The 26,825-nt window shown below is 45.2% G+C and overlaps 1 protein-coding gene across 1 annotated transcript; it reads left to right on the top strand.

The window, feature by feature from the left end:
* Positions 1-1,826: 1,826 nt before the first annotated feature.
* GEMIN8 (gem nuclear organelle associated protein 8) lies at positions 1,827-23,717 on the top strand. Its single transcript, XM_057538677.1, has 5 exons — positions 1,827-1,962; positions 8,543-8,599; positions 11,769-11,979; positions 12,610-13,051; positions 23,421-23,717. The coding sequence occupies exons 3-5, from the start codon at positions 11,968-11,970 to the stop codon at positions 23,678-23,680; spliced, it is 714 nt and encodes a 237-aa protein (XP_057394660.1). The 5' UTR covers positions 1,827-1,962; positions 8,543-8,599; positions 11,769-11,967; the 3' UTR covers positions 23,681-23,717.
* Positions 23,718-26,825: the final 3,108 nt, after the last annotated feature.

The raw sequence follows: 26,825 nt of genomic DNA, 5'->3' as shown, positions 1-26,825 counted from the left end.
GAGTCCCTGGCCTGGTGGGTCTCCCTTTCGACTCTGAACACCTTACACCCAGAGAGAGAGAATATATACACACACTCATAGCACTATTGTATATAAATCATAGTACTCCAGTAACTACTCGACCTGAAACACATCCACTCCAGGCCTGCTTTGTTCTGCTTTTACCAGGGGCCCCCTAAGCTCTTTCTCCCTGGTATCTTACCCCACTTCTCTCTTCCCTTCTTCCCCTGATGTGGTTTCTTCCCTCTGGCAAAGACTCCACCAGGACCCAATTGATTTATCAGCCGCAATCCATCCCTGACTTCTCCTAGAAGACACCACACCCCTGCTATCCCCCCACCTTTCTTTCCACAAATGTCTTAGTTCCTCCCACATCCACTTTCTGGAGGCCGAATCTTGTCTAAAATAACCACCCTCAATATAAACACACTTTCTGGCCCTTACCCTGCTATATTTTCTGCAAAGAGCTTACCATGGTGTACAATGATGTTATTTACTGTCTTCACTCTACTCAGTGGTGCTCATTTTAGGAGGTCAAAAACTGTCTTGTTTACCACCATATATCCAGTAAATGGAATACCGCTGTCCAATAGACATATATAATTATATATTGCATGCCCCATATAGAAAGCTGAATGTTCTGGTAGCCACATTAATAAAGTAAAAAGATAAAGATGAAATTAATTTTAATCTTATATTTTACTTACCCTAAACAGTCCTTCCCTAACATGTTGTTACTATTTTAAAATGAGGTATCTCACATTCATTTTTTCAAACGAATTCTGCAATAGCCACTGTGTAATTTACCCTTCCAGCCCACCTCAGTTCAGACTACATCTCAAGCTCTCAACAGCCATGTATGGCAAGTGGCTGCAATGGATAATGCAAATTTGGAATAATACTTGACACACGGTAGGCATCCAGTACTAATTTGTTAATATTCTTCTACAGTATTTGATTCTTCTGGAGTATAGGAATAACATGGCAATAATGTTCACACCATTGATAAAGTCTAATTGAGTTAGCCATTTACTCTTATTAGGCATTTAAGTTGTTTCCACTTTCCACTTTTTGAAATAATTCTTCGATGAGCATCCAGTTTACGTCTGTTTTTCCTTGGAATAAATTCTCGGAAGTGAACATTCTAGTACAGAAATATGCCCCCTTTTAGGGCTCTTGGCGCAATTTGCCAAATTACCCCAGAAAGGATTATGCCACTTAGGCTTTGAGTGATTTATGCTTGGTTATTATTGATCCTCTGCGATGCTAACAGAACAGGTATTGCTGATAATGATTGTGATGATTAAAAAAATGTTAATAGGCACCAACTGTTGTCAGCTATCACGCACCAGGCCCTGTGCACCAGGTATTTCTCACCTCTTCGGGGCGAGAACCCGAGGCTTAGGGAGGTTAATAAACTAAGCGCTAGAATCGCACTCAAACTCAGATCTGGGTGACTATTTTCAAAGCCTGGGCCACGACCGCCCTCCGTTTTAGTTTTTAAAAAAAGCAAAGGCTAACTAAACACAAGGGAACGGAAGTGAGAACGTTCAGAGCGAAGAGTTAAATGCCAAGGAACTGTAGCGGAGGCGGAAGCCGTGCAGAAACGACCGTCGTCTTCCCGACCACCGCCCGACCCCGAGGCACAGGACTGCCCCCACCCCAGTGCCGCGACCCGGTCACTACACCCTGCACCGGCCGTCCCCACGCTCCGCCCCGAGAGGCGGAGCCCCCATTGCGCGCCACTCCCCCTGCGTGGTGCGGAACGCGGCGAGGACGTGACGTCAACCGCGGGGTGGCTGGACTTCCTTCACGCACGTCATGGCCACGTGACCCGCACCGGCCGCTCACGCCTAGTCGCCCCGGCAACAGCCTCTCCCACGCACCGCGTCTCCTGTTTCCCACCGGAAATAGGTCCCTGCTCGCCCACCGCCCAGGATTCGCAAGCTACGCGCCCTCGAGGTGACTCCGGGGAGGGCTGGGTTTCATTTGGGGAGTGAAGGAGGCCCCTGGCGGCCCCTGAGCCTGACTTTCTCTGAGGCCGGGAGAGCAGAGGGCTTGGCTGTCACGTTATCGTCGTAATTATCAGCATCCCTCTAATTGTGAGAGGGAACTGGTTCCAGAGCCCCTCGGCTCTGCCGTGCGCCAGAATCACTGGATGGCTTTTAAATGCCCGGGCCTCCATGCCAGACCAGTTAAATTCGAATTTCTAGAAGTGGGGCCCCGGCATCGGTATTTTTATGAAAGCTCCCCGTTGCGATTCTGATGTGCCAGGTAACACCATGGCAAGCTAGGTGTGGAAGGTGAATTCGGGCTTTGCCCGTCCAGCCCAGAATCAGAACAGATCACCCAGGTCAGCCTCATCCTTAGAGGGAAGGCTAGGATATTGGCCCGTCTATTCAAAAATTGGGGGGTTTTTTCCCTCTCTTTTCCCTCGCACGTTGACCTCTGTGGGAGGTCAGAGGTTTTGATGGTAGTTACCTGGAGAACATTTGGCACCTGCGGTCTTCTCTGCGCCTTACCTGTGAAGGTGGAGAATGTCTTTTCCCTCTGTTCTTCCTCAGTAGTTAAGTGAAGTTGCACCAGTGGCCAACGAAGTACCTTTTAGCTCTGAAATCCTGAGAGTCCCTTAGTACAGACCAGATGGTTCTGAATAATTTTATTTTTTTCAGGAATGATTTTTAAAGTTGTTTCACAGGCTAGATTCTGTATTCAGCTGTTTTGCACCTTAAGTCAGAATAACATTACTTGAAAGTTTAGACTGAAGATTAATAACACAAATAACATTTCTGGAGTTACTTACTCTCAGAGTTCCCATGAATTATGGGGTGGGGGTAACCTTTACACGTACAGTTTTTACAAATATAGTTTATAGGAGTAACAGCTCCTTTGGGATGGCAATGTGAACAGAAACCGTATATTTTCCAAGACTGTTACCTAGTAACTTTGGATCGGCATAACTGAAGGCAAGTTCACAGTAAGGTGTACAGATCTCCTCTGAGTATTCGTTGCTGTGCTGGGAAAGTATATAAACTAAAGCTCCAGAGAGAATTTTCATTCTAAAAGTGTTTTACAGAGGGTGAAGGATTATTTTGGTTTTTAGGGTGCAACATGTAAGGATAGGGTGAAATGAGCAGGATAGGGAGGAAAACTGAACAAATAAGCATAGAGCAGAGGTTGGAGAATTCACAAAATAGGTGCGGAACTCTTGAAACTTCCTTCCGCATTCGCGGATACGTAGGGCCGACTCTACCACGCCATTTTATATAATGGACTTGAGCATCCGCGGATTTTGGTCTCTTGCGGGGGGAGGTCCTGCAGCCAATTCCCCACGAACACCGAGGGACGTCTGTACTTCTCTACAATAGGAAATCCAGCTATAGAACAGTGTAAAAAAGTGAACAGGTGAAAAAAGAGCATAACTTGTTGATCAAAGGTCAGATGATTTGAAAATATCTTTGAAAACATATTAATGTATTTAGATATCTACTTTCCGAAAAGATTTGGAGCTTTATAGCCAGAGTTATTTGAGTTACTAGCTACTCAATGATTTTAGGGAGGGTAGAGGTTGGAGGAGAGTGTAACAGGAAATGGCGATCCCAACAGCATCCAAGGGCAGGAAATATTAGCTATGATTTTTGTATGCTGGAAGGAAAAAAGGAAATTTAAAAGGAACAGGTGGCAGAATCCAGGCCTACAAGTAATTGATTAAATGCCCAAATGAGAGGGGCATAGTGAGTGCCGTTTAAATTCAGAAAAGAGAGATTAATGTGGAATTACCCTGTATGTATTTATGGAAGGAAAACTTGAAATAAGGCTCCTGACATCCGATGGTGACTTTAACCACTTTAAACCAGTCGTGGTTTATGCTCTTAACTTGTATTACCTACCTGGCCAACCCTTATTCCTTCATGGTCACACTAGGTTTTGCTGTTTGAAGAATATACTTGCAGTGAAGGGAGCTTATCTGTTTCCTCTTTTGCGTTGTATTCTGTCCTTGTCGGTTACCCCAATTTTCAGCTTTCACATTGCCTGTTGTGTTCAAGAGTCGGGGGTAACCTTGTTTTGGGGCTGTCCTCATATTTCACTTCTGATTCTTATGTTAGTCACGTGGGGATTTGGTGAACTTGCAAATAAATCCATTCCCAAATCCATCACCCTTGCTGACAAATGAAACAGTGCCATTCTGTGGGTAGAATATGGTTTGTATGAAAAAGAAGAATTGTTAACTACATCCTTTCAGCCTTCCTCCTTCCCCATGCTGTGCCTTCATTGTGACATTGCTTCTTATTGCAACAGCCAGAAGAGTAAATTGGGGCTTGGGGTCGAGAGAATGAAAGGGAAATGAAACTCAGGTTTGAGGCTCCCTCACCCATCAGTTTTAACTGTTATAGGCGGACAGAGGCAGGCCTTCTATTATAATCTCTTCAAATATTTTCTCTGGTCCTTTCTCTCTCTCTTCTCCTTCTGGGACCCCTATAATGCGAATGTTGTTGCGTTTAATGTTGTCCCAGAGGTCTCTTAGGCTGTCTTCATTTCTTTTTATTCTTTTTTCTTTAGTCTGTTCCGCAGCAGTGAATTCCACCATTCTGTCTTCCAGGTCACTTATCCGTTCTTCTGCCTCAGTTATTCTGCTATTGATTCCTTCTAGTGTAGTTTTCATTTCAGTTATTGTATTGGTCATCTCTGTTTGTTTGTTCTTTAATTCTTCTAGGTCTTTGTTAATCATTTCTTGCATCTTCTCAATCTTTGCCTCCATTCTTATTCCGAGGTCCTGGATCATCTTCACTATCATTATTCTGAATTCTTTTTCTGGAAGGTTGCCTATCTCCACTTCATTTAGTTGTTTTTCTGGGGTTTTTTCTTGTTCCTTCATCTGGTACATAGCCCTCTGCCTTTTCATCTTCTCTGTCTTTCTGTAACTGTGGTTTTTGGTCCACAGGCTGCAGGATTGTAGTTTTTCTTGCTTCTGTTGTCTGCCCTCTGGTGGTTGAGGCTATCTAAGAGGCTTGATGGGAGGCTCTGGTGGTGGGTAGAGCTGACTGTTGCTGTGGCGGTCAGAGCTCAGTAAAACCTTAATCCACTTGACTGTTGATGGGTGGGGCTGGGTTCCCTCCCTGTTGCTGTGGCGATCAGAGCCCAGTAAAACCTTAATCCACTTGACTGTTGATGGGTGGGGCTGGGTTCCCTCCCTGTTGGTTGTTTTGCCTGAGGCAACCCAACACTGGAGCCTACCCGTGCTCTTTGGTGGGGTTAATGGCCGACTCTGGGAGGGCTCACACCAAGGAGAACTTCCCAGGACCTCTGCTGCCAGTGTCCTTATCCCCACGGTGAAACAGAGCCACCACTCGCCTCTGCAGGAGACCCCCCAACACCAGCAGGTACGTCTGGTTCAGTCTCCCCCAGGGTCACTGCTCCTTCCCCTGGGTCCCGATGCACACATTACTTTGTGTGTGCCCTCCAAGAGTGGGGTCTCTGTTTCCCCCAGTCCTGTCACAGTCCTGCAATCAATTCCCACTAGACTTCAAAGTCTGATTCTCTAGGAATTCCTCCTCCCTTTGCCGGACCCCCAGGTTGGGAAGCCTGAGGTGGGGCTCAGAACCTTCACTCCAGTGGGTGGACTTCTGTGGTATAAGTGTTTGCCAGTCTGTGAGTCACCCACCCAGCAGTTATGGGATTTGATTTTACTCTGATTGCGCCCCTCCTACCGTCTCACTGTGGCTTCTCCTCTGTCCTTGGACGTGGGGTGTCCTCCTTGGTGAAGTCCAGGGTCTTCCTGTCAATGATTGTCCAGCAGCCAGTTGTGATTCTGGTGCTCTCGCAAGAGGGAGTGAGAGCACGTCCTTCTACTCCGCCATCTTGGTTAATCTCTCGAGGCAGGCCTTCTAAACACAGTAGCTTGTGCGCTTGTAGGAGGCCTGTGTCTGGAGGAAAGATGGAGCTTGGACTGCTGAGGGTGGGAAAAGGCCGTTCAGACTTGAGCCATCTCTGATGTCCAAATCACTAAGCCGGGACCACGCCAAGCCACAGGAGGGAGCCCCTGAGGGCAGCAAGCCAGATGAACTTGCCAGCCTCAGATCGAAGCTGGGGGTGCCGGCAAGAAGCAGTGCTCTCCAAAAAACCGCATTTTCTCATTTGTCTTAGTTGAGGAAGTTCCTACCAGTGTGTGCGTTTATTGGGAGACATCTTCTCTGATAGGGTTATTACTGCATATACCGAGATTCCGTAGAACTGCGTATGACTCAATGTATGTAATTCAGATTTCTCACCATACCGTCATTTATTTTGAGCCATCTCCAGCAGACCCCGTTCCTTCTACCTTGAAACTGTGTATACTGAAGGCCTAATTAGATCCCTCCAATTCTCCGGTTGGCTCAGAGAACCAAATTAGGGAGAGCCTTATGGGAAAGCTGTGTATCTTATTTAATGACCAACGTTGAATGTGTTTCTATGCAAAAATCAAAGCCGATGAGTTTTCATGTATTTAATTTTCAGAATTCTAGTGGAAAAGGAGGATAGAGAGGAAAATCCAGTTACAGAGGATACATTATCATTTCGAAGGGAATTTGTGTTTTATTTATCTGGTTGCTATGATGCCTCCTAGATCCTATATTTATAAGAATCTAAATAGGCAGTAAAAAGAATTTGTGCAAGGAATTCCTTGGTGGTCGAATGGTTAGGACTCCGTGCTTCCACTGCCCGGGGCACAGGTTCAATCCCTGGTCGGGGAACTAAGATCCCACAAGCTGTGCAGCTCGGCCAAAAAAAAAAAAAAAAAAAAATTGTACAATGTCACTACCTTTCAACAAAGCCACATTCCTTATTGGTGGAAATGTTTAATGACTCAATGGAAATAGTCACATTTTATCCATTGAAAACCACAAAGCTCATGTCTGTTGTTGTTCATGTATATTTATGCATTTAAAAATGTGTCTCCCAGGATAAGCAGAGTCATTGAAGAATGAGTGCAGTTTTTAAGAAAGGCTATATGGAAAAATATATCATTCGAGACTCAGAGGCACTGCCTTTTGCCTGTGGGCCTCAGCAGTGTTTCGTGAATGACCTCAACGCTGTTTTTTTCCTCAACGCTGTTTTTTTCCTTCCTCTTCTGGTGGCTGAGGACAGACAATGAATTCGGTCTCTGTACTCGCCCAGGCTCAGCTGGGCAGTGACTATCGTGCCATTGTCCTCCCTGGAGAGGGCTGCCCAGTTGGTAGTGCCGTGAATCCTGGCCTTCCCTGACATTGACCCTCTCTTTTCTTTCATCTCCACCATCCCATTAGGAGAAAGGTTGCTGTGCAGTACACGAAGCCAGGTGCCAGAAAAGAGTCGGAGACACTCTGGGGAGGTGGGGAATGAAAGATAAAATTAAAAACCATTGAAAGGGCAGCTCAATCTGCTGCTACCTTAAGCTTTCTTTTCTTTGAGCTGGTGGTGGTGTGTGACAGTACTGCTGTAGTGTCTAGAATTATTTTAATGTTGGCTTTTCAGAAGCCCGGGCATTTTTATTAGGTCCTTAAGCTCCTTTGTGGAACCCAGCTTTGAAAAGCTAACAGGGCCCATTCTTAGAGTAGGGTCTCACCTTCCCTTGGGTGCTAACTGATGTGGTCAGCCGGGAAGGATATGGATTCCTTCTTCCAGGGAATAAACACTCGGAACTCTCTCCTGCTTCCCGTCCTTGTTGGGTTACTGCCTAGCCTGGGGCAGCTAGTAGAATCTCCATCAGAAATCACGGCACTACATACGCTTTCTAAGCCCTGTTGATTGGTCCTGTTTTGCAGGAGTCAGGGTGGGGTTTTGTTTTTTGTTTTTTGTTTTTCTTAATTAAGTCTTTAAATGTCTATGGAGCTCTTTAAGAAATGGTCCGATTTGCTTATTTAGTCACAGAGAGGATTCTTTTGTCCCCAGTATTAGGAACTGGTCACCAAATTGCTGTTGGTCATAATCACAGTTTTCTTGCTTCCACTAGTCTTATTCTGAGCCTAATAACTTATAAGACGGGTGAGAATCTCAGAGTTCCGCCACTGATTTCCAGGTGCAAAGCGAGGAACAATTAGTATGCTCAACATGCTGAGGGCAGGGTCTGTGGAGCCTGGTAATGGATTAACGTAAAGCAGGGGTGGGCAGGCGATGGCCCACGGCTAAGAACGATGTTTACATTTTTAAAGGGTTGTTTTTTAATTAAAAAAAAAAGAGGATGGCTATGTAACAGTATATGTGACACACAAGCCCAGAATATTTACTATTTGTCCCTTTAGAGAAAAAAATTTGCTGGTATAAAACACCAACAGTAATACTGGAAATAGCGAGCTAATAATAAAGTTCTATGCAAGCTGCTCTTTCTTTAGATGTGTTTTTCTATACTTTTTCTTATTTGATTTGAGAGAGACTGATTAATTTGTCATTCATTCTCAGGAATATTTTGTTCAACTTGAAGAAAATTTTATTTTATTTATTATTTTTATTGAAGTATAGTTGGTTTACAATGTTGTATTAGTTTCAAGTATACAGCAAAATGATTCAGTTATATATTCTTTTTCAGATTCATTTCCCATATAGGTTATTACAGAGTATTGCGTAGAGTTCCCTGTGCTATACGGTAGGTCCTTGTTGGTTACCTATTTTATATGTAGTCGTGTGTATATGTTAATCCCGACCTCCTAGTGTATCCCTCCCCCACCTTTCCCCTTTGGTAACCTTAAGTTCGTTTTCTGTCTGTGGATCTCTTTCTGTTTTGTATATAAGTTCATTTATATCTTTTTTTTTTTTTTAGATTCCACATATAAGCGATACTCTTTTTAATTGAGTATCTATAGGATTTTAGGAATCTTAAAGACACTTAAAATGTAAAAGGATGTGATACATAGGTTTTGGAATTTGGGGAGGGAACATAATAAATCCAAGGGTGAAATGAGCAGCCTGAGGACTCTAAACGTGCTAGAAGATGGCAGCAGATTTGATTATAAGCGTCGCAGCGGCCAAAGCAATGAGGAAAGCATAATCAGAAGAAAATCGATGACAAAGGTGCCTGTGTTCCATGATTAATGTAAATTCATCTTTCCTTAATGGCCTGGGTCTTAAAAGAGGTCAGCATCTCGGCAGATGAGTTGATATGCTTTATAGGTAGTCAGCAGCCTGCGCTGAATCTGAACGGCTTCTGGTCCAAATGCTGGGACTGGCTTTCTTCGGTCATCCCAGCTCCTAGTCCTGGCTGCTTTCTTGCAAAAGTGCCCAGAGTGGCTGTCGTGATTTCTGAGGCAGTGGAACGTGGCAGCCCTTCTATCAAATTATTTGTTGAATCAAAGGCATAAGTAAATAACCACTCCTCAAATTAGCATTCCCATCCCTTTTTAATCACAGCCATTGGCATTTGAACAGCCTGGGGAACTCGTTGAATTACACTTGAACCTCTTAAACAGTTGTTTACTCTACCACGCATGCCTAACTTCTAGCTCTGCAGAGGGGAGCCTCTCATAAGCCATCTTGTGTATTTTCAGAATACTGGTACTACTGCTTCTAAAGCCAGGCTGGATTTTCCCAATTATAAATAAAAACAGGATTGTCTGAGGTCTGCAGTAGTGTTCAATCACAGTAATATTTATTACATATCTGAAGCTGTCAGATCTCCCAGTTCGAGATAATTAATATTTACATTGATCTGGTTCTAAGTACGTATTTTATAAGGCATAGAAGTCTGGATTCAAAACTCTTAATTTCCCCAAGATGCGCAGATGTCTCATAGGCTTTTTTAATTTAATTCCTATGCTAATTGTTAATCTCTAAAACAAATTTGATTAAAATACACATGGAGTTCACTTTAATGTCATTTTGTGCTTCAGGCACTCAGAAAGCTGTTCAGATTTCAGTGGTAGACATATAAAACCTGGCTGGAGTGAATTAGCCACTTAAAGGCTGCACCTTACACTTTAGCACTCAAGTGTATACTGATCTCTACTGTAGTTTCTTTTGTGTTGGTTTTACTTCTGTAGGTGGTTAGCCCCTTAGTAGTATTGACTGTTTTTATATGCATTTCTTCGGTAGCCTATAAAGCACATAGCAGTTAGCCAGATTTTCAGATAATTGTTTATGTTTTAAGCCTTTAAATTATAGTTGTAAAGTGATGTGAACAATAATTTACACTTGTATTTTCACTGTACTTGTTAGCTTTTCCCCAGTTTACATTCACTGCATGTGTGTGTGTTTGTGAATTTAGAACAGGGAACAGGAAGTGTGGGCTGTGTTTAGGAAAAATTTACGGAAGACCATGTCAGCCCTCTTGGAAATACCCTCTTTGAAAGCTTATTATATTTAAAAAGAATGTGAATCTTTCTCTTTAGGCTAAATCTTAAAAGATGGGGTCAATTTAACATCTCAGTGTTCCACATTAACCATAGCAAAACATCTGGTGGAGATTACAAAATAAGTCAAGTTTATTTCTTAAGGCTTGGAGATTTTAAAATTCTACCCTATGATTAAGTAAAGTAGGAAAAATAGGACTCCTTCGGTATCTGATTTCCAGAGTTTCAAAACCCAAGTACCTGTTTGCTCAGCATCACATTGTGTTAGGGGTTTTGTCTCATAGCTGCTTAAATTCTCATGCATTTTAGGCTATTGCTTTTGTTTAACTTTTTTTTGAAGTACATTCTGGTGTCGGCTGGCACTTGAGCATCTCTGAACCCTTGAACAGAAGGGAAAAAATTGAAGTGTGTTTTAAATAGGTTGTAAAAGGTGCAGATGCAGATTAAACTTTACCTTGAGGTATTTCCTGCCATATCAGTAAATCACAAGAGGTAGATAGCACGGAAGGGAGTAAATCCTGGCAGAGCAAGGCTGTTGGGCAAAGGTATCCTACGCGGTCACTTGGTGGAGTCCCCAGGTGACCAGTTCCTCCTCCCGCAGAGACGCAGCGTGGGCAGGCAGGGAGACTGTAGTGTCACACGCTGGCTGAAAGATGCTTTTTGCAGTCAAAACCAAAGCAAGGTGCATTTGGGGGGCTTAAAGCCCAGGGTACAACCCAGCCGAGAGAGTTGTTTTATTTAGAGAGGCTTCTCCAAGTCCCAGGCCTGCAGCAAGACCCAACAAAGATTTCCAGTGAGTTGGCAAGATGTATTCTATTCTACTCAGGCCTCTGGGAGATCCAGGGTTAATTTATTTATTTTTTTTAATGAACTTTTTTTTTATATATAAATTTATTTATTCATTTATTTAATTTTTGGCTGCATTGGGTCTTCGCCGCTGCACGCGGGCTTCCTCTAGTTGCGGCGAGCGGGGCCGACTCTTCGTTGCGGTGCGCGGGCTTCTCATTGTGGTGGCTTCTCTTGTTGCGGAGCACGGGCTCTAGGCACGCGGGCTTCAGTAGTTGTGGCACATGGGCTTCAGTAGTTGTGGCTCACGGGCTCTAGAGCGCAGGCTCAGTAGTTGTGGCACATGGGCTTAGTTGCTTCGCGGCATGTGGGATCTTCCCAGACCAGAGCTCGAACCCGTGTCTCCTGCATTGGCAGACGGATTCTTAACCACTGCGCCACCAGGGAAGCCCTCCAGGGTTAATTTAAATAGGCATTGGCATGAACTATGGGTTAGTAAATAAAGTAATAGTTGTACATTTTTAGTTCATGTTCCGTGTATTATTTTTTTACATACATATGACTAGCTATTTATGTGGTTACTCTCGTGGACTTTACTTTCAATAGGGAAACAAGTACTATACTTGAAAAATGCAGTGTCCTTTGAGCCACTGAGTCACACCTAAGGGGATCCCTCCTTTTCAGACCACTAGCCCAGGTGTCGGTCCTGTCGTGGTGTGTCGCGTGACGATCAGGCACCGTCCTGGGGAGACAGCAGCCTCTGAGGAGCCGCTCTGCGAACCGCAAAATAGCTACGAATATCACAGCCCTGGACTGACCAGACGTCTGCACTGTGCTTGTTCTTTCCTAGTTTCGGCGCTCGTTTGGACCTTCACAATCAGAGATGGCAGCAGAGGTAAGATTTTTTTTTTTAACTGATGAGAAAAAAGGTAAGTTTTAGTCCTTAAGGTCTTGGTGTCTCATTGCATGATGGAGAAGACCAAAGAAATACATCAGAAAACTAAAGGTAGAGCACCATCGGGTGTGTTGCTCGTCATCTTTTGTCCCAGGCACTGAGGAGTGGGTCGCCAGCACATGTTTAGGGGGCAGAGAGGGAGGGACCAGAGAACGTCATGCTTACCAGTTCATGTGGTTCTTGGCAGGCGTTTCTAACTTGGAATTAGTCATTTAATCACAGTGGGTAGAAAGGGCCAAGATGATAGACATCGGGTCCTCCTGCCCCCTGCGTCTCATCTAGAAATGATCATTATTAGCCTCTGTCCCCACTTTATAATGGGCTGTAACCTCAAACTAATTGTTCTGTGTGTGCCTCATGTGCATGTACTTCAGAGCAAGTGTGCACACGCCTGGCGCCCATCGTGGGCGTGGACCCGTCTTATATTCTCCTTGGCCCCGTAGCACCCTCGTGGAGAGGAGATATTTAGTAGATACCCAGTAAACACACGGTTAGTTGATTGAACGCTTGAAGGTTTCTCTTGAGGCTGAACTGCGTGGTGTCTAGCCTACATTTCTTTGTGTTTTGTAGCCGGCAACAGCGCAAGCTCTGGAGTCTTGGTCCTCTCATCCGGTCTACGCAAGATACTGGCAACATTACCATCAAGCGATGGCGTGGGTGCGCAGCCACCAGAATGCCTATAGGAAGGCCGTGAAATCTTTCAGCACCTCCCCGTGGTACTTTTCTGCCATGGGCCTTCCCCAGAGCGCTTATGCTAAGAAGGGCAGAAGGCCTCAGTCCTGCTACAAGCGCCCCCCAGCCTCCCGGGACTCCCACCGCCGTCATTCACGCGCTGGCGGGCGTGGACCACATCCACGCGGCAGAGAACAGCCAGCTTGGTCCGCAGAGAAGGAGAAGGAGAAAGAGAGCGAGTCCGACGATGGCGGCATAGAATGCGATGTGAGCAACATGGAGATCACGGAGGAGCTACGCCAGTACTTCGCCCAGACCGAGAGGCACCAGGAGGAGCGCCGTAAGTGCAGCCCGCCTCGCTCCGCAGCCTTGCCCCGCCCCGCCTCTGGCCTTGTCTCCTGCCCACGTTTATTTTTATTTATTTATTTATTTTGGCTGCCCTGGCTCTTACTTGTTGCACGCAGGATCTTCATTTCAGCACTCGCTGGCATGCGGGCTTCTCAGTTGCGGCATGCATGCCGGATCTAGTTCCCCAACCAGGAATTGAACCCAGGCCCCCTGCTTCGGGAGCATGGAGTCTTACCCACTGGACCACCAGGGAAGTCCCGTCCGGCCCTCATTTATAACCTTCTAAGTCCTCCCTTGGGTACAGATAATATTTCAAACCCAATCCTAAGCCTGGAAAAGCTCTGGTCATGTGGTACCTCATTTATATTGGTTTCCAGGGTTGTTTTAATATAGGACTTTTTTTTTTTTTAGTTCTAGAACAAAACTTATCCTAATAGTACCTCTGCCATTTACTGAATTTCAGACAATACACCAGATGGGGTGTGTGCATGCATGTGTGTGTGTGTGCATTCCCTAGTCTACACAGCAGTCCCTCAAGGTTTTAAGCCCATTTCACATATAAGGAAGGTGAGCCTTCAGGAGCTTCATGGACTTGTTCTGTGGTATCAACTAGTAATTTGCCGTTAGGATTCAAAGCAAGGTCTGTGTGACTCCAGTTCCCGTGCTCGTTCCTCTAGCGCAGACTCAGGGCTTAGGACCACTAGGTTCCTAAAATGCTGTTGCCACCTCACTGGTACACAGCTCAGAGACTGCCCTGGTGTTGCAGAGCTACCAAGTCTTAAATCTCAAGCTCCCTTCAGAGTAGACACCAGTGTGAACCTAAAAAGAATAACAAAATGCCCGGTATTTACCCTCTCTGGTTTGATCCTGTGCCGTGGCTGTCTGTTCCTGGGGTTAGAGAATTATGATAATGGTCTTCAATCTTCAGTCGGAAAGCAGGAATTTTATTTTTTTAATTTCTTACTAACTTGCCACAAAAAACTAAAACTGCTTTTTGTGCTTTCCTTACTGTTAAGATTCACCAGCCCATTTACATTTTAAGTGTCTCTAACAGACATACAAATGCTTTTCTCCCTATTACAACATGCTGTCTCAATATTGTTTTTATTGAGTTCTAATTATATATTTTGCCTAGAATTTTCTAGTAAACGGAGACATAGAAGCCTGGGGATGGGTGCATTTCATTTACATCTTGATTGATCTGTGTTTTCCTAATGATGGGCGAGCATTTATTGATTCCCCCACTGGGTGCCAGGAACTGAGCGGTGGGCTGTGTATAAAGTCTCAGGCCCTTTAGTGTCTGCCTGTGATTCTTCACTACTCATTCAGTTTTACTTCCCTTCTTTTGATTAAACCTTTGACTTCTTTGATGCATATTAGAAAGTATATGCAAACAAGTATTTTTAAAACAGTACTTTCTATTACACATAGAATGCATGTCTTTCCTTGATCTTCGGAAATAAATTTTACCTTTTTTCAAAATACGTTTGAAATAACTGTTAGTCTAATTTAAAAGTATGTAACAGATGAGGGAGAGTTGGCATTGGAGCATGTCCACGTGTGGTTGGAATGCTGTTTGTTACAGCTTTTGAAAAAGAAAATATGATGGAGACAGGTCTTGTTTCTGTTGTCCGTACCCAAAGGCAGAAGAACATGTTTTTCCTGCCAGAGAGAGTGCCACATTTATGATAGAAGTTGTAATTAAGGATGGGAGCAAACCCCAGCCACCTAAAAGGCCGTTTTGAATGACCTGCTAATTTAAAATAAACCTGACAGTTATTCAATGAAAAATAGAGATGAGTGACGTGAAAATAGAATAATGAAATGCGTCCTTCACTTGTCAGCAGTTCAGTTACAGACGTCTGGTTAAGAACCATCCCTGTTTCTCCGTCTTGCCTTTGTCAGGTAGAATTCTAGGTAGGTTAAGAAAAAGTCATGAAAATTGCCTGCTAAGTTTTGCCTGGCACTTAATATTATTTTGAATGAATGAATGAAGTCTTTCAGTATTAATTATGAGCCTTAAATCAGAACTCTTCAAACCTTATCCCATGAAGTGCTAAACTTGCTATGGTTCTTTGGGCCATTTTACAAGGTGAAGTAGGCATTGAATATTTTATAAACTTGAGGAACTGCATGTTTCGTTTGATATCATCCCTAAATCTGCTTAGTTTACGTCAGGGCTCCGAGTCCTATTATTATCGTCACTGTTACAGGTTGAATTGTGTCCCCTAAAAAAAGATTTGTTGGAGTCCTAACCCCCACCCAGACCTCAGGATGTGACTTATTTGGAGAGAGGGTCTTCACAGAGGTAACAAGTTAAAATGAGATTAGGGTGGGCCCTGATCCAGTATGACTGGTGTCCTTATAAAAAGAGAAAAATTTGGAAACAGAGACAGACCCGCACCCAGGGAGAACGGCACGAGAGGACTGGAGTTCTGCTGCCACAAGCCGAGAACTGCCAGAAGCTGGGAGAAAGGTCTGGAACAGACCTTCCCTAGCGCCTCTGGACGGGCACGGCCCTGCCGATAGCTTGATCTCAGACTTCCGGCCTCCCCAGCTGTGAGACAAGACGTTTCTGTTGTTCTAAGGCACGCAGTTCCGGGTACTCTGTGACGGCAGCCCTAGGAAACTAATACAATCACCCTGTCAGAATTTTCTCTGTTTCCAAATGCAGTCTGTGAGTGGGACATAAGTGAACCACACAGGTCTTGTCATTGCTGTGAAGAAAATCTGGTACATGTTTGTTTTACCGCGATCTAGATAGCAAACCAACAAAAGAGGGAATTTTATGGAAACCCTTACAACCTCCATCCCTACTCACCAATACTTACATTATTGTTAGTAGAATTATACAGGGGTAGCTGTGGCAGGACCGCTGGAATCACAGGCTTCCAGCCCCGCTCCAGCACTTACTAGCTGGAGGTTCTTATCCTGTGCACCGCTACCCTGTGCCTCAGTCTCCTCATCTGTGAAATGGGGATTCTAATGAATGGGGTGGTAACTATGAAGATTAACTGAGATAAGAAAAGTTATACAACAGTGCTCTGTACGGAAGTCAGTGCCCAAGAAGTGTTAGTTGTTATGGTTTGTTGCTAATAATTCATCCTTTAACATGGATTATTAACCATAAACCGGTTTTACTCCGATACTGTCTTGATTAGTGCTTGATTGTTATTTTTTTAATTGAAGTATAGTTGATTTACAATGTCATGTCAATTACTGCTGCATAGCAAAATGACTCAGTTGTACATTTATATATTCTTTTTCATATTCTTTTCCATTATGGTTTATCACAGGATATTGAATATAGTTCCCTATGCTATACAGTAGGACCTTGTTGTTTATCCATCCTATATATAAAAGCTTACATCTGCTAATCCCAAACTCCCACTCCATCCCTCTCCCACCTCCCCTCCCTCTTGGCAACCACAAGTCTGTTCTCTATGTGAGTCTGTTTCTGTTTCATAGATAAGTTCATTTGTGTCATATTTTAGATTCCACATATAAGGGATATCATATGGTATTTGTCTTTCTCTGTCTGACTTACTTCACTTAGTATGATCATCTCTGGTTGCTGATTAGTGAGTGCTTGATTGAGATTCTGCATATTTTTAATAAAGTGTTCTCTGACTTCGAAAAAAAAGAAGTCATATATTTCTGCCCTAGGCAGCACTTTTCAAACTCTTAAATTGATTTAGAATATTTAAAACATAAAAGAATGAAAAGCTTTGATATCTGTCGAATTGAGCCACTGATACAATTTTGTCAAAGTAGTCATTACCACAACTTTTAGTTCTGTTTCGAGGACATTCTTGCTTGATATAAGTCAATATAGTAACCTACACGGGCTGGGGAAATGAACCTGCTTCCGCCTTCCTTAAAACAGCACTAAACGCATTGAGCTTCCGCTACTTTGTGCTTTAAAAATGTGTAATTGTAGCATAATTCAAAATTGCTTGTGCTGGGATCTCTGATGCTCTTGTGTCCTGCAGTCCGCCCTGAAAGCTTTATCAGGTCCCCGGGAGACATGAGAGTTGTCTGGCGAGGGTGAGAACAGGCTTTGGTGTCGGAATCTAATCTTCCTGCGAAAGATGCAGTCTCTGTGAGAAGCAGCTGCCAGGGCCTGACGCTGCCCCACCAAAAATAATGGGCAGCACTTCACCAGCGCTAGGTTTTTCACCAGCACTTTCAGTGGCATATAGGATCAATTCGTGTTCCTTGGAGCAGTCATGAATGATGGCATTCAGACATAAGTAATTGGAATGCCCATGGTGCTTTCCAATCCATTACCTTCGCTAGAAATGCTCACAGAGGTTTAGTTACATACACAGTTGGGAAATGTTTGAATAAAGAGATGAGGGACCTGAGTCATGTGAACACTCGGTTGAAGTTGTTTTGCTCTTTGAGCCACTAGAAGCTACTTATTCGCTTAGGACAAATTCAGCCCTGAACATGAATCATTTAGAGAACACAGATTGTATAAAATATTACTAGCAAGGGAAAATGTAGCTGAACCTGAAAGATTTAGCTTTTCAGGACTATTCACCTCCACAGGAATGTATACGTTCTATAATTCATCATCATCTGAGTCTTATTTAATATTTTCTTGGGATAAAATCCTTTAGACTGGACAGCGTGTTCTTGTTTGTGATTACTGTTCCTCCAGACAGTCTCTAATTTCACATATTTCAGCAATAAAAACCAAAAAAATATTAAGTAGGGTAAACAAAGAACTCTTTTTTGTGCAGCGGTAACAGGCATGCTTTTGATTATATTATATGTCATCGTTTCCTAGCGAGATATTGCTGTTATTTAAAACTTCACTGGTAACATTACTTATGGGAAAGTAGACAGTTGTGAAGTTTTAAAAGGTCAGCTGTGTTGTCGGTTATTTCTTAGGAAAAATGTTTATTGTTAGGTTAAGGAAGGTATCATTTTTTAGTCATAAATAACCATCAGTTGAGACTGCGAGGTCCTCGTTCTAATACTTAGAGGGAAAATGAGTGAAAGTTCTCATTCCCCATAGAGAAGCAGGCCCCCCGAAACAAACACTTGCCACTGTTGTCTCGGCACGAGCCAGTCAGATAGTTGTCACCTGTGTTTTGGGGGTAGATGTCGGGCCCAAACAGGGACATTTTCTCAAAGAGCATAAACCCATGTGGGAAGAGAAGACAAAATCAAGTTTAAAATGATACCTACAAGAGCCATTTATGGTGTGGGCCATGGGTAGTCTTGCAAATGAGGGGAAGAGCCAGTGGGCTCAGTGGTCAGAGGAGCTCCACGGGATGGTTGTGGAGAAACGGAGTGCACACTAGGCTTTGAGGGATGGGGGCAGTGCGGAATGAGGGGGAAAGAAAGGGCTAAGTGCACTCCCCACCCAGCACTCAAAGTGCCGTTCTTACCAAGGGCCCAGGTGTACTTTGCGGACATTTGATGGGCGACATCTGCTCCTTTACGTTGTGTCTACCCGAGCAGGAAGGTTTAGACTCTCGTCTTCCTAGTGAGCCTTCCGTCAGTCTGCTGGAACCCATCCCGCTCTCCCTCATTCCACCCTCCACAGAAAACCTAGAAGATATAACGAAACCTGTGGCCCAGTGTTTAGGGAGCTATCTTAGTTTCGTCAATGAGATTCAAGTGTGGAATCGTGCTGATTGAGCACAATTCCGCCATGTGTGTGTTTCATCTAGTCCAGATGTTCGGGGCATCAAACCAGTCCGTGAGAAGATACGTGTGAATGGCCATAGAAAAATGGAAGGGAGGGATGGAAACGCACGGACTTGGGGATTACATCTGTCGTGGAGTGAGGGACGTGGGGTGAGGATGGAAGGCCCATCAGTAATGGCTCCAGCCCTGCTGGCAAGCACCTGTGTTCTGGGTGTGTTGCTGACAAGCCAGAAATGAGGCATTCATGATATAAATCAAGTCTGTGCTTTCGCTCGGTTGTGCTGAGGTCATTAATTCTGGCAACACAGCAGAGAATATAATCAGACATGCTAATCCTAGAAAAATGGGGGGAAATCACATTCTTTAACACTCATTTGTCTTAGTGCTTTGTCCTCCAAAATGTTCTGCCTTTGAGCTCATTATCTTGGAATACTGAATGAATGTTTTCCTGCTATGTCAGGGTCTCTGAAGTCCAAGTCACTTCCCATGATTGTTTTTTCCTTTATAGACTTTAAGCCTACATTGGTAACACCATGTAAATGTATAGATTGAGGCAAAAAATATCAAGGTTATATACCCTGAACACAGATGGAGTCCAGTAGAGTTTCTCCTTAGTAGTATAATACTGTTTTTCCTGTTTTAACTCTGTATGCATGTTAACCCCTGAATTAGTTTCCTTGTACTATTGTAACAAATTACCACAAACCGTGTGGCTTAAAACTACAGAAATTTATTCTCTTACAATTCTGCAGGCCAGAAGACCAAAATCAAGTTGTCGGCAGGGCCACGCTTCCTTCCAAGGGCTCTAGGGCCTGCCTCTTCCAGCTTCTGGCAGCTCCTGGCTTTCATTGGCTTGTGGCAGCAAGGCTGCCATCTCTGCCGCCATCTTTATATGGTTTCCCCCCGTGTCTGTATGTTTCCTTTTCTGTCTCACGTAAGGACACTCTCACTGGATTTAGGACCCACCCTAATCTAGAATCATCTCATCTCAATCCTTAATTACATCCCCAAAGACCCTATTTCCAAATAAGATCACATTCTGAGGTTCTGGGTTGATGGAGATTTGTGGGGAGGCTATTCACCCCACTACAACCCTGTTTTAAAGCTGAAATTGAAAAAGATACTCTGATTTGTATTAACACAAATTGCCTTGGCCAAATATCCTACAAGAAAAAAGTGCTTGGTAACATTGAGTCCCACAGCTGTTTTCGGGAAAAATGACCGACCTCTGCATGACAAGGCCCCTGTTCAGTTATGTCTGAAGTGTGTTGTTCGACTTCTCTGCTTCAGTCAGATGACTTTCCATCTGGCTGGCTGAGCCCTCACCTTGTTTTGACAGGAAGAAAAACCGCCAGTGATTGAGAATCCTTTCTTCCATTGGGAGGGAGGAAGCAATAAATAGAACCTAGAATAAGTGGATGCCCTCAAATGAGTATTGCATCCTAAGACTTGCTTGGTCCCCTAGGTCGGTATACACTGAAGCACTTTCACGTGCTACCTGTAGCCTCCAGCGCCCAGCTAGTCTGAGGGTATTTAGTTTTAAGCTGACTGGTTTTCAAATTTATAGTCTAATGTTAGAACTTTTTTTGTGTGTGTGAGTAAGTAGAGGGAAAGCAACTCAAATGTAAGGGAACAAAATCAGACCCCCAACTCAGCGGTGCCCCTTCCTTCCCCCTCCCCCAGCCTCTCCCCCATGGAGACTCAAGGACCTGCGGGAGGGGGCCCTACCCAGCGCCTTTTGAGAGTTCAGCATCTCTTTCTCTATCCCTTGGTTGTCATTTTTCTCCAGTAGCATCTGGAAGGAACAGCTGTTTACAAAAAATGTCTGGCCTTTGTCTGAGCTTTTTCTTGACAACCTCTGAGCACCTGCTTTGGGTCGGGCATTGCGGCCTCCCCCAGGGCTGGGGAGACAGGGTGAGTAAAGGCCACAGTGCCCTCCCCCGTAGTGGACTTCCGCAGGTGGGCCGCTGGTGCCAGGGGACCCGCTTCCCGGCCCTCCGATCTACGTTTGTGGGCAGCTACCCGCCGTGCAGGAAACCAGGAAACCTCCACACTTCTTGTGAGACTGGGAGGGGACCAGGGTTGGGCCTTAAATTTTCATGAGGAAACCTGGATGGGAAGGAGATAAAAATAGAGAACCGAGAGCAGAGGGCCGTGTCTTTTATTCTTTTATGCTTACACCGTATAAAGTCTATTAAGAACTAAAACCCTGTGATGGTTGCTGTGATGAGCACATGCTGAGTGCAGACTCGGGAAACAGCACAGGCTTCACTGACGGACTGATGGCCGGCCAGCTGGGGTTGCTTTGGCGTCACGTAGCGTTTCATCCACAGCTGTCAATAAGAGGAAAGGGCTCTTGGCGTATAAATTGTTAGGCCGATTTAACGTCTGCAAGATAGTTTTTGTCAGAAGGGCAGCAGAAAGAAGCATCATTATAACCATGTTAAGTTATAAGGAAAAGAAAAATAAAGATGCAAAAGTAAAAAGGTTAAATTCACATATCCTAACGGCAGAGAGCAACACTTACTAAGATAGCAAAGATTCCAGTGTTTATTAAAACTTTTAAACTGAGAGACTGATTTCGACAGGAAGTTGAACATCTGTTGTGTCACTAAATCTGTCAGTGAGAACGATGATAGTCTTGGGACAAATTCGAGAGTGAAAGGCCCGTGGTCTGGGAGGCTCTGTTGTCTACATGCAGAGGCTCTGAGGGATCACGTGGGATCGTCTCCTCAGGGCCGAGGATTGGTAACATGTCACAGGTGGCAGAGGGGCCGTTCTGTCCCTGGCTCGGGTGGAGATGCCAAGCCTTTGGAAGAGTAGTCCCAGGGGAGGAGGTGGTAGAATTCAGACACCCATGAGAATTGAACATCTTAAATCCGGAAGTTTCGGATTTGCCAGAAAGACCAAAAATGAGAAACAAATGCTTGTTGACCTCCCATTCACTTGCATATCAGGCCAATATTTTGGTTTAGTTCTGCCTTTCACAGTAGGTCAATTCTGTCTTTTTCGTGGATAAGGTAACAGTTACATTGCATTTCTTTTGCTTGACAGTCATTTGGCTTATTCCCATAGTACTTCCTTGTATAAAAACAAACTGCAGAAGTGACGGTGGGGGTCAGTCCCAACCTCCTGATTTTACAAATGAGAAACTCCAAATCTAGTGAGGCAAAGTGCCTTTTCTAAAATTGTAAGCAGCAAAGCTTGATGCAGAGCTGGAACCTTTTATCTTCATGTCCGGCGTTCTTTTCTCTGTTTGCGGGGGAGCAGCATCACCAAGTGTAGGGAGAAGATGGTGGCACTGACTCCAGGGGGAAAAAAATTTAAAAAATTAAAAATAAACTGCAGATGTGCTAAGAGACAAATGGTCACATGCATTTTTAATAATGCTTCCAAGTGTGTAAAACTCCTTCCCTCCAGCTCCAAGGTGCGATTTATAAAGAACGGGATTTGTGAGTGTCTAGGCCTAGCCACATAAATAGCGTAGCCATGTAAATATCTTGCCGTTCACTTGATTTGCTCACTGTTGTGTTCCCTTCCATACTCAGCTTTCACTCGGCTACTTTTTTTTTTTAACGAAGGAAAGAATGATTTATATCATTGTTTTATTCCCCTACAACCATCTTCACTCCTTAGTATTCCTCTTGCTAGCGGTGGCTACAGATGTGTGCGTTCTGCTACCAGTTTCTCTGTTCTTGACAGTCACAAAAATCTGTCAGTTGGCTAAATTTGACCTTATGTTTTGTTGACATTTTTATGTTGTTTCTATTTACGTAAGAATACAAGTTACGATACTAGGACTTGTTACAGTAAAAATCGAGAGGGGAGAATAACCTGAGTAAATCTGTCTTGCTTTACAAGAATCCATTTCAATTCGTAGGATTAGAGCATATAACCGTCCCACCTGAAGTTTAGCCTAAGCTGACCTGGGAGGTGAAGGGGCAGGTCCCATCCCTCGGTGAGGAAGGGGGCCGGCTGCTGCGGGCAACACAGCAGCAAGATGAGGTGGCCAAGGCCTCCCTGCCATCCGCAGAATTATCCTTTCTTGGCCGTTTCACCTTCGACAAGGGTTGAATCGGTTAACCTTTCCTTGTGTGGTGTGATTTGCGTTTGGGATGCACGCAGGGGTCCTGAGCGTGGTGGAGTTCTCTAGCTGCTAGCCTTGCCCTTTTCCAGATGACCTCAAACCCATACCTCTTCCAAAGAGGTCACTTTTTTCCCCACCATCTCATTTGTGGTCGCAGGTACTACTTCTTGCAACACTGGACTTTCCGGGAAGCGTTTCCTTTCCCAGCCGGCCCGGTGCAGTGTTTGAAGCCACGTGAGCGCCACCAGCCATGCCTCGCTGGGCAGCTTGTGGGCAGCGGTGTAGACGAAGAGGGAGACCCACGTGGTTGCATTTCTCTCCTCTGTTTTCAGGGCCCGTTGCAGAGGTTGGATAACTTGGGCTGACACGTTTCCTGGTGGCTTGCTGCCACTTCTATTTGCCTGTAGCCCTCTGATAAGTGAGTGAGGGATGCGCCTCCTAACTAAGGAGATAACGATAATCCGGCGCAGGTCACGCCTTAGAGTCCGAGAACCTCCCAGCCGGCAGGGCGGGCGTGGGGCACTTAGAGGGGGAGGGCGGAGGGGGCCGGGGGCCAGGCGAGATCACCCGGCTCACGGCGTCTCCGGCGCGCGTGTCGCTTGCTTCCCAGGGCGACAGCAGCAGCTGGACGCGGCGCGCCTGGAAGACTACGTGAACGCGGACCACGACCTGTACCGCGACAGGCGCCGCCGCTCCGCGCTGCCCCCGGCTGAGCGGCCCGGCGAGCGGCGCCGGGTCGAGATGCGGCACCTGTACGGGCCCAGCGCCGCCAAGATCCAGGCCATGGAGGCGGCCGTGCAGCTCAGCTTCGACAAGCACTGCGACCGCAAGCGTCCGAAGTACTGGCCAGTCATACCGCTCAAGTTCTGAGCCGCGCCCCTTCCTCTCGCGCTCCCCCTCTCCCCCCGTCCCCCTGTCCCCCTCTCCCCCTGTAACCCTCTCCCCCTGTCCCCCTCTCCCCCTCTCCCCCGTCCCCCTCTCCCCCTCTCCCCCTCTCCCCCTGTCCCCCTCTCCCCCTGTCCCCCTCTCCCCCTCTCCCGTGGCTCTTCTCTGGATAAGGCTGACTAATGAGCACGTTCACCAAAGTCCCCTGGGGGCGGGGGTAATGTCAGCCACCTGGAGGTGGGCAGGACTGTCCTGCTGCCAACATGAGAGATCTTCTCTTGAGATAAAATGAGAATTTCATATACATCCTACTGGTTTTTAATGTCAGTAAGAGCGACCAGTTCATTAAAGTTCTCGCTTGGAGATACTGCCTAGTTGTTGCGTTTCTGTTTTCTTGTATCTTTAACCAAACCAAACTAGGCAAAGGCCTTCAGTGAGTCAGGTGTCTTCTCCCACTCCAAGTCCTTTAGCCCCGCAGAAGAGGATGCAAGCCCGCCGGACGAATACCGCTTCTCCAGCACAGAGCTCGGCGTGCCTGTTCTGTCAACGGCCTGAGAGTTCCTAGTTTTGGCTTTCAGGCCAGGCGGTTATGTGTCCTGACTCCTCTGTTCTGCCCTTGCAGCAGGAAAGCAGCCAGAGATGGTAAGTAAACAACCGGGCGTGGCTGCATGCCAATAAAACTTTATTTATAAAAACAGGCCGCAGGCCAGGTTTGGCCTGTGGGTGGTAGCTTGCCAACTCCTGCTCTAAAGGAATGAGAATCCCTGTCTGATGTCCTTCTGGTTATCTGCTTGTCTCTACAGAGCTTGAATGTCATCCAGAATTGAGAGCCAAGGACGGTAGTTCCCAAACCTGCTCACCTCTGCAGTCTCCTCTGTTGTAGAAAAGGTATAATTGAGCTCTTACTACAGGGAGCGAATATTGTTTTGATAAAAGAATACATTTCTGAGAACGAAAACCTAAAAAGGGACGAGACAGTCCATTTGTAAAAGCCAGCTGCCTTTTAAATAAGTTATTACAGTGCGTTGCCGGGGTGAGCCGCGCTGACCTGAGAATCTTACCACGTCCATCAAAGGTTGCTGAAAAGATGTAGTATTAACATGCTTCTCCCTCGGAACACTTAGCTGCACATTTCAGCCCCTGCCCTGAGACAAATGCATTACTTTCATCAGCCCTGGGTGCTTATTTTTCCAAGTTCCCGTTTTATTACTGGAGTTGCAGTTTGTGCTTGGGTATTGCAGACAAAAATCACAATTAACTTCCCCTGAGGTGACACGTGACCAAAATTTCAAATCTTTACCAGTTCTCTTTTTTTATTTGAAACCCGTACGCCTAAATAGAAAATTAACGTGACTGAGGCACATATACAAACCAAAGTCTATAATTGCAGCAGGTTCTTAGCTATTTGCGAGTGAAGTGTTTCTCTTTACAAAGGACTCTCCTACCTTCCCCCAGAGAAACCACCAGGCTGGTCCCACCCCTGCTGGCTAGTTACTTCCACCTCCCAGTGCTTGGTGTTCCTCACTCTTGAGGTGGGTATTCATGATTCCCCCACATGGGGTCCTTGTGCGGACCACCTAGAGTTAGTGCCTGGAAAACGCATAGCGCTGGCCACACGGTATATACTCAGTCAGTGTTGACACTTATTTATTAGCTGTCTTTAATTTTTTTTTTTGGTTGCTCTGGGTCTTCGTTGCGGCTCGTGGGCTCCTTAGTTGTGGTTCGAGGGCTCCTTAGTTGTAGCTCGCCAGCTCCTGAGTTGTGGCGTGTGGGCTCCTTAGTTGCGGCATGTGGGCTCCTTAGTTGTGGCCTGCGAACTCTTAGTTGCAGCATGCATGCAGGATCTAGTTCCCTGACCAGGGATCGAACCTGGGCGCCCTGCATTGGGAGCACAGAGTCTTATCCACTGTGCCACCAGGGAAGTCCTATTCCCTGTCTTTAAAAATTGCCAAAGAGTGCCAGCTATGGAACTTCTTCCAGATATGGAGACATGTCTCCCTGTCAGCAATTGGAATGGACGGACTGGCTCTTGACACCTGAGTCCCACCTGTCCTTCTTCTCTGATGTCTCATTTGTGATCATTTGTGATAGGAGGGACCCATTTACACAGCAGGTGTTTAGTCCTTTCCATCCCAGTTAGCTGGACCATGGCCTCTTCCCTCGGGGCAGTGGCAGCCTGGGAGGGGCAGACAGGTGTGCGATGGTTGTAGTTGCAGTATGTGCACAGTGGAGAGAGAGGTGAGGGCAGGCTTTGTCGGCCTCAGCGTTGGTGACATTCGGGGCTGGATCATCCTTTGTTCTAAAATAGTACATACCATGGATGCATACATATGTACTCAAATTGAGAAACTCTCTTCAAAAAGATTCACACACGCCAGCTTCAGAACAGAGGTTAGTTCTGAGCAGGGAGAGGATTGGAGTGCTAATCCAAAGGGGTTTTTCTGTCTCCCTGATGTAATTTCTTTATAACAGAAAAGCTATGGCAGCAACCCAGCTTTGATGGAGGCCCCCAAATTCATCAAACTTCTGACACAAAATAGTTTCTCTTTCACTTCATTTTTAGGGTTAACTGTAACATGAAATGTTTATTTATCAAACACTGATATAAGGTTTACTATGGGCCACATACTTCTCTAATTGCTTTACAAATATTAATTTCTTTAGCAATCAACCTATGACACACCTATGAAGTAGCTATTATAGGTATACAACCTGTTTTCCAAAACTCTTAGGTCAGGTGTGTTTCAGAATTCAGACATTGTACTTTTGAAAAGTAGAACAGCATATTGTGGAACTTGTTCCAGTGGGCTGGGGCAGCAGCCTGCCATCAAAGCCAGTTGTTGCAGTAAAATGGAAGAATATTCTAAGTGGGATAAGTAAAGACCATAAATATCCCCAATTCCATTCACGTCAGGTTTTGTCATCAAATCCTTATAGTCAAGTCAGGTTTGGCTGCCAAACAAATTATTTAAAAACAAAACGTAACACAACTTCCAGTTTCCAGAGCTTTGGGGATTTCAGGAAAGTGGTGAAGGAATATTATTTCCATTTCACAGATGAGGAAACTGAAGCACAGAGAAATTAACCAACTTAAGTTTGCTCTCAGTGGTGGAAGTGAGGGTCAAACCCA

Source organism: Balaenoptera acutorostrata, chromosome X, assembly GCF_949987535.1.
Source record: "Balaenoptera acutorostrata chromosome X, mBalAcu1.1, whole genome shotgun sequence".
NCBI classification, from domain to species: domain Eukaryota; kingdom Metazoa; phylum Chordata; class Mammalia; order Artiodactyla; family Balaenopteridae; genus Balaenoptera; species Balaenoptera acutorostrata.
This window is presented reverse-complemented; position numbering and strand designations above follow the sequence as displayed.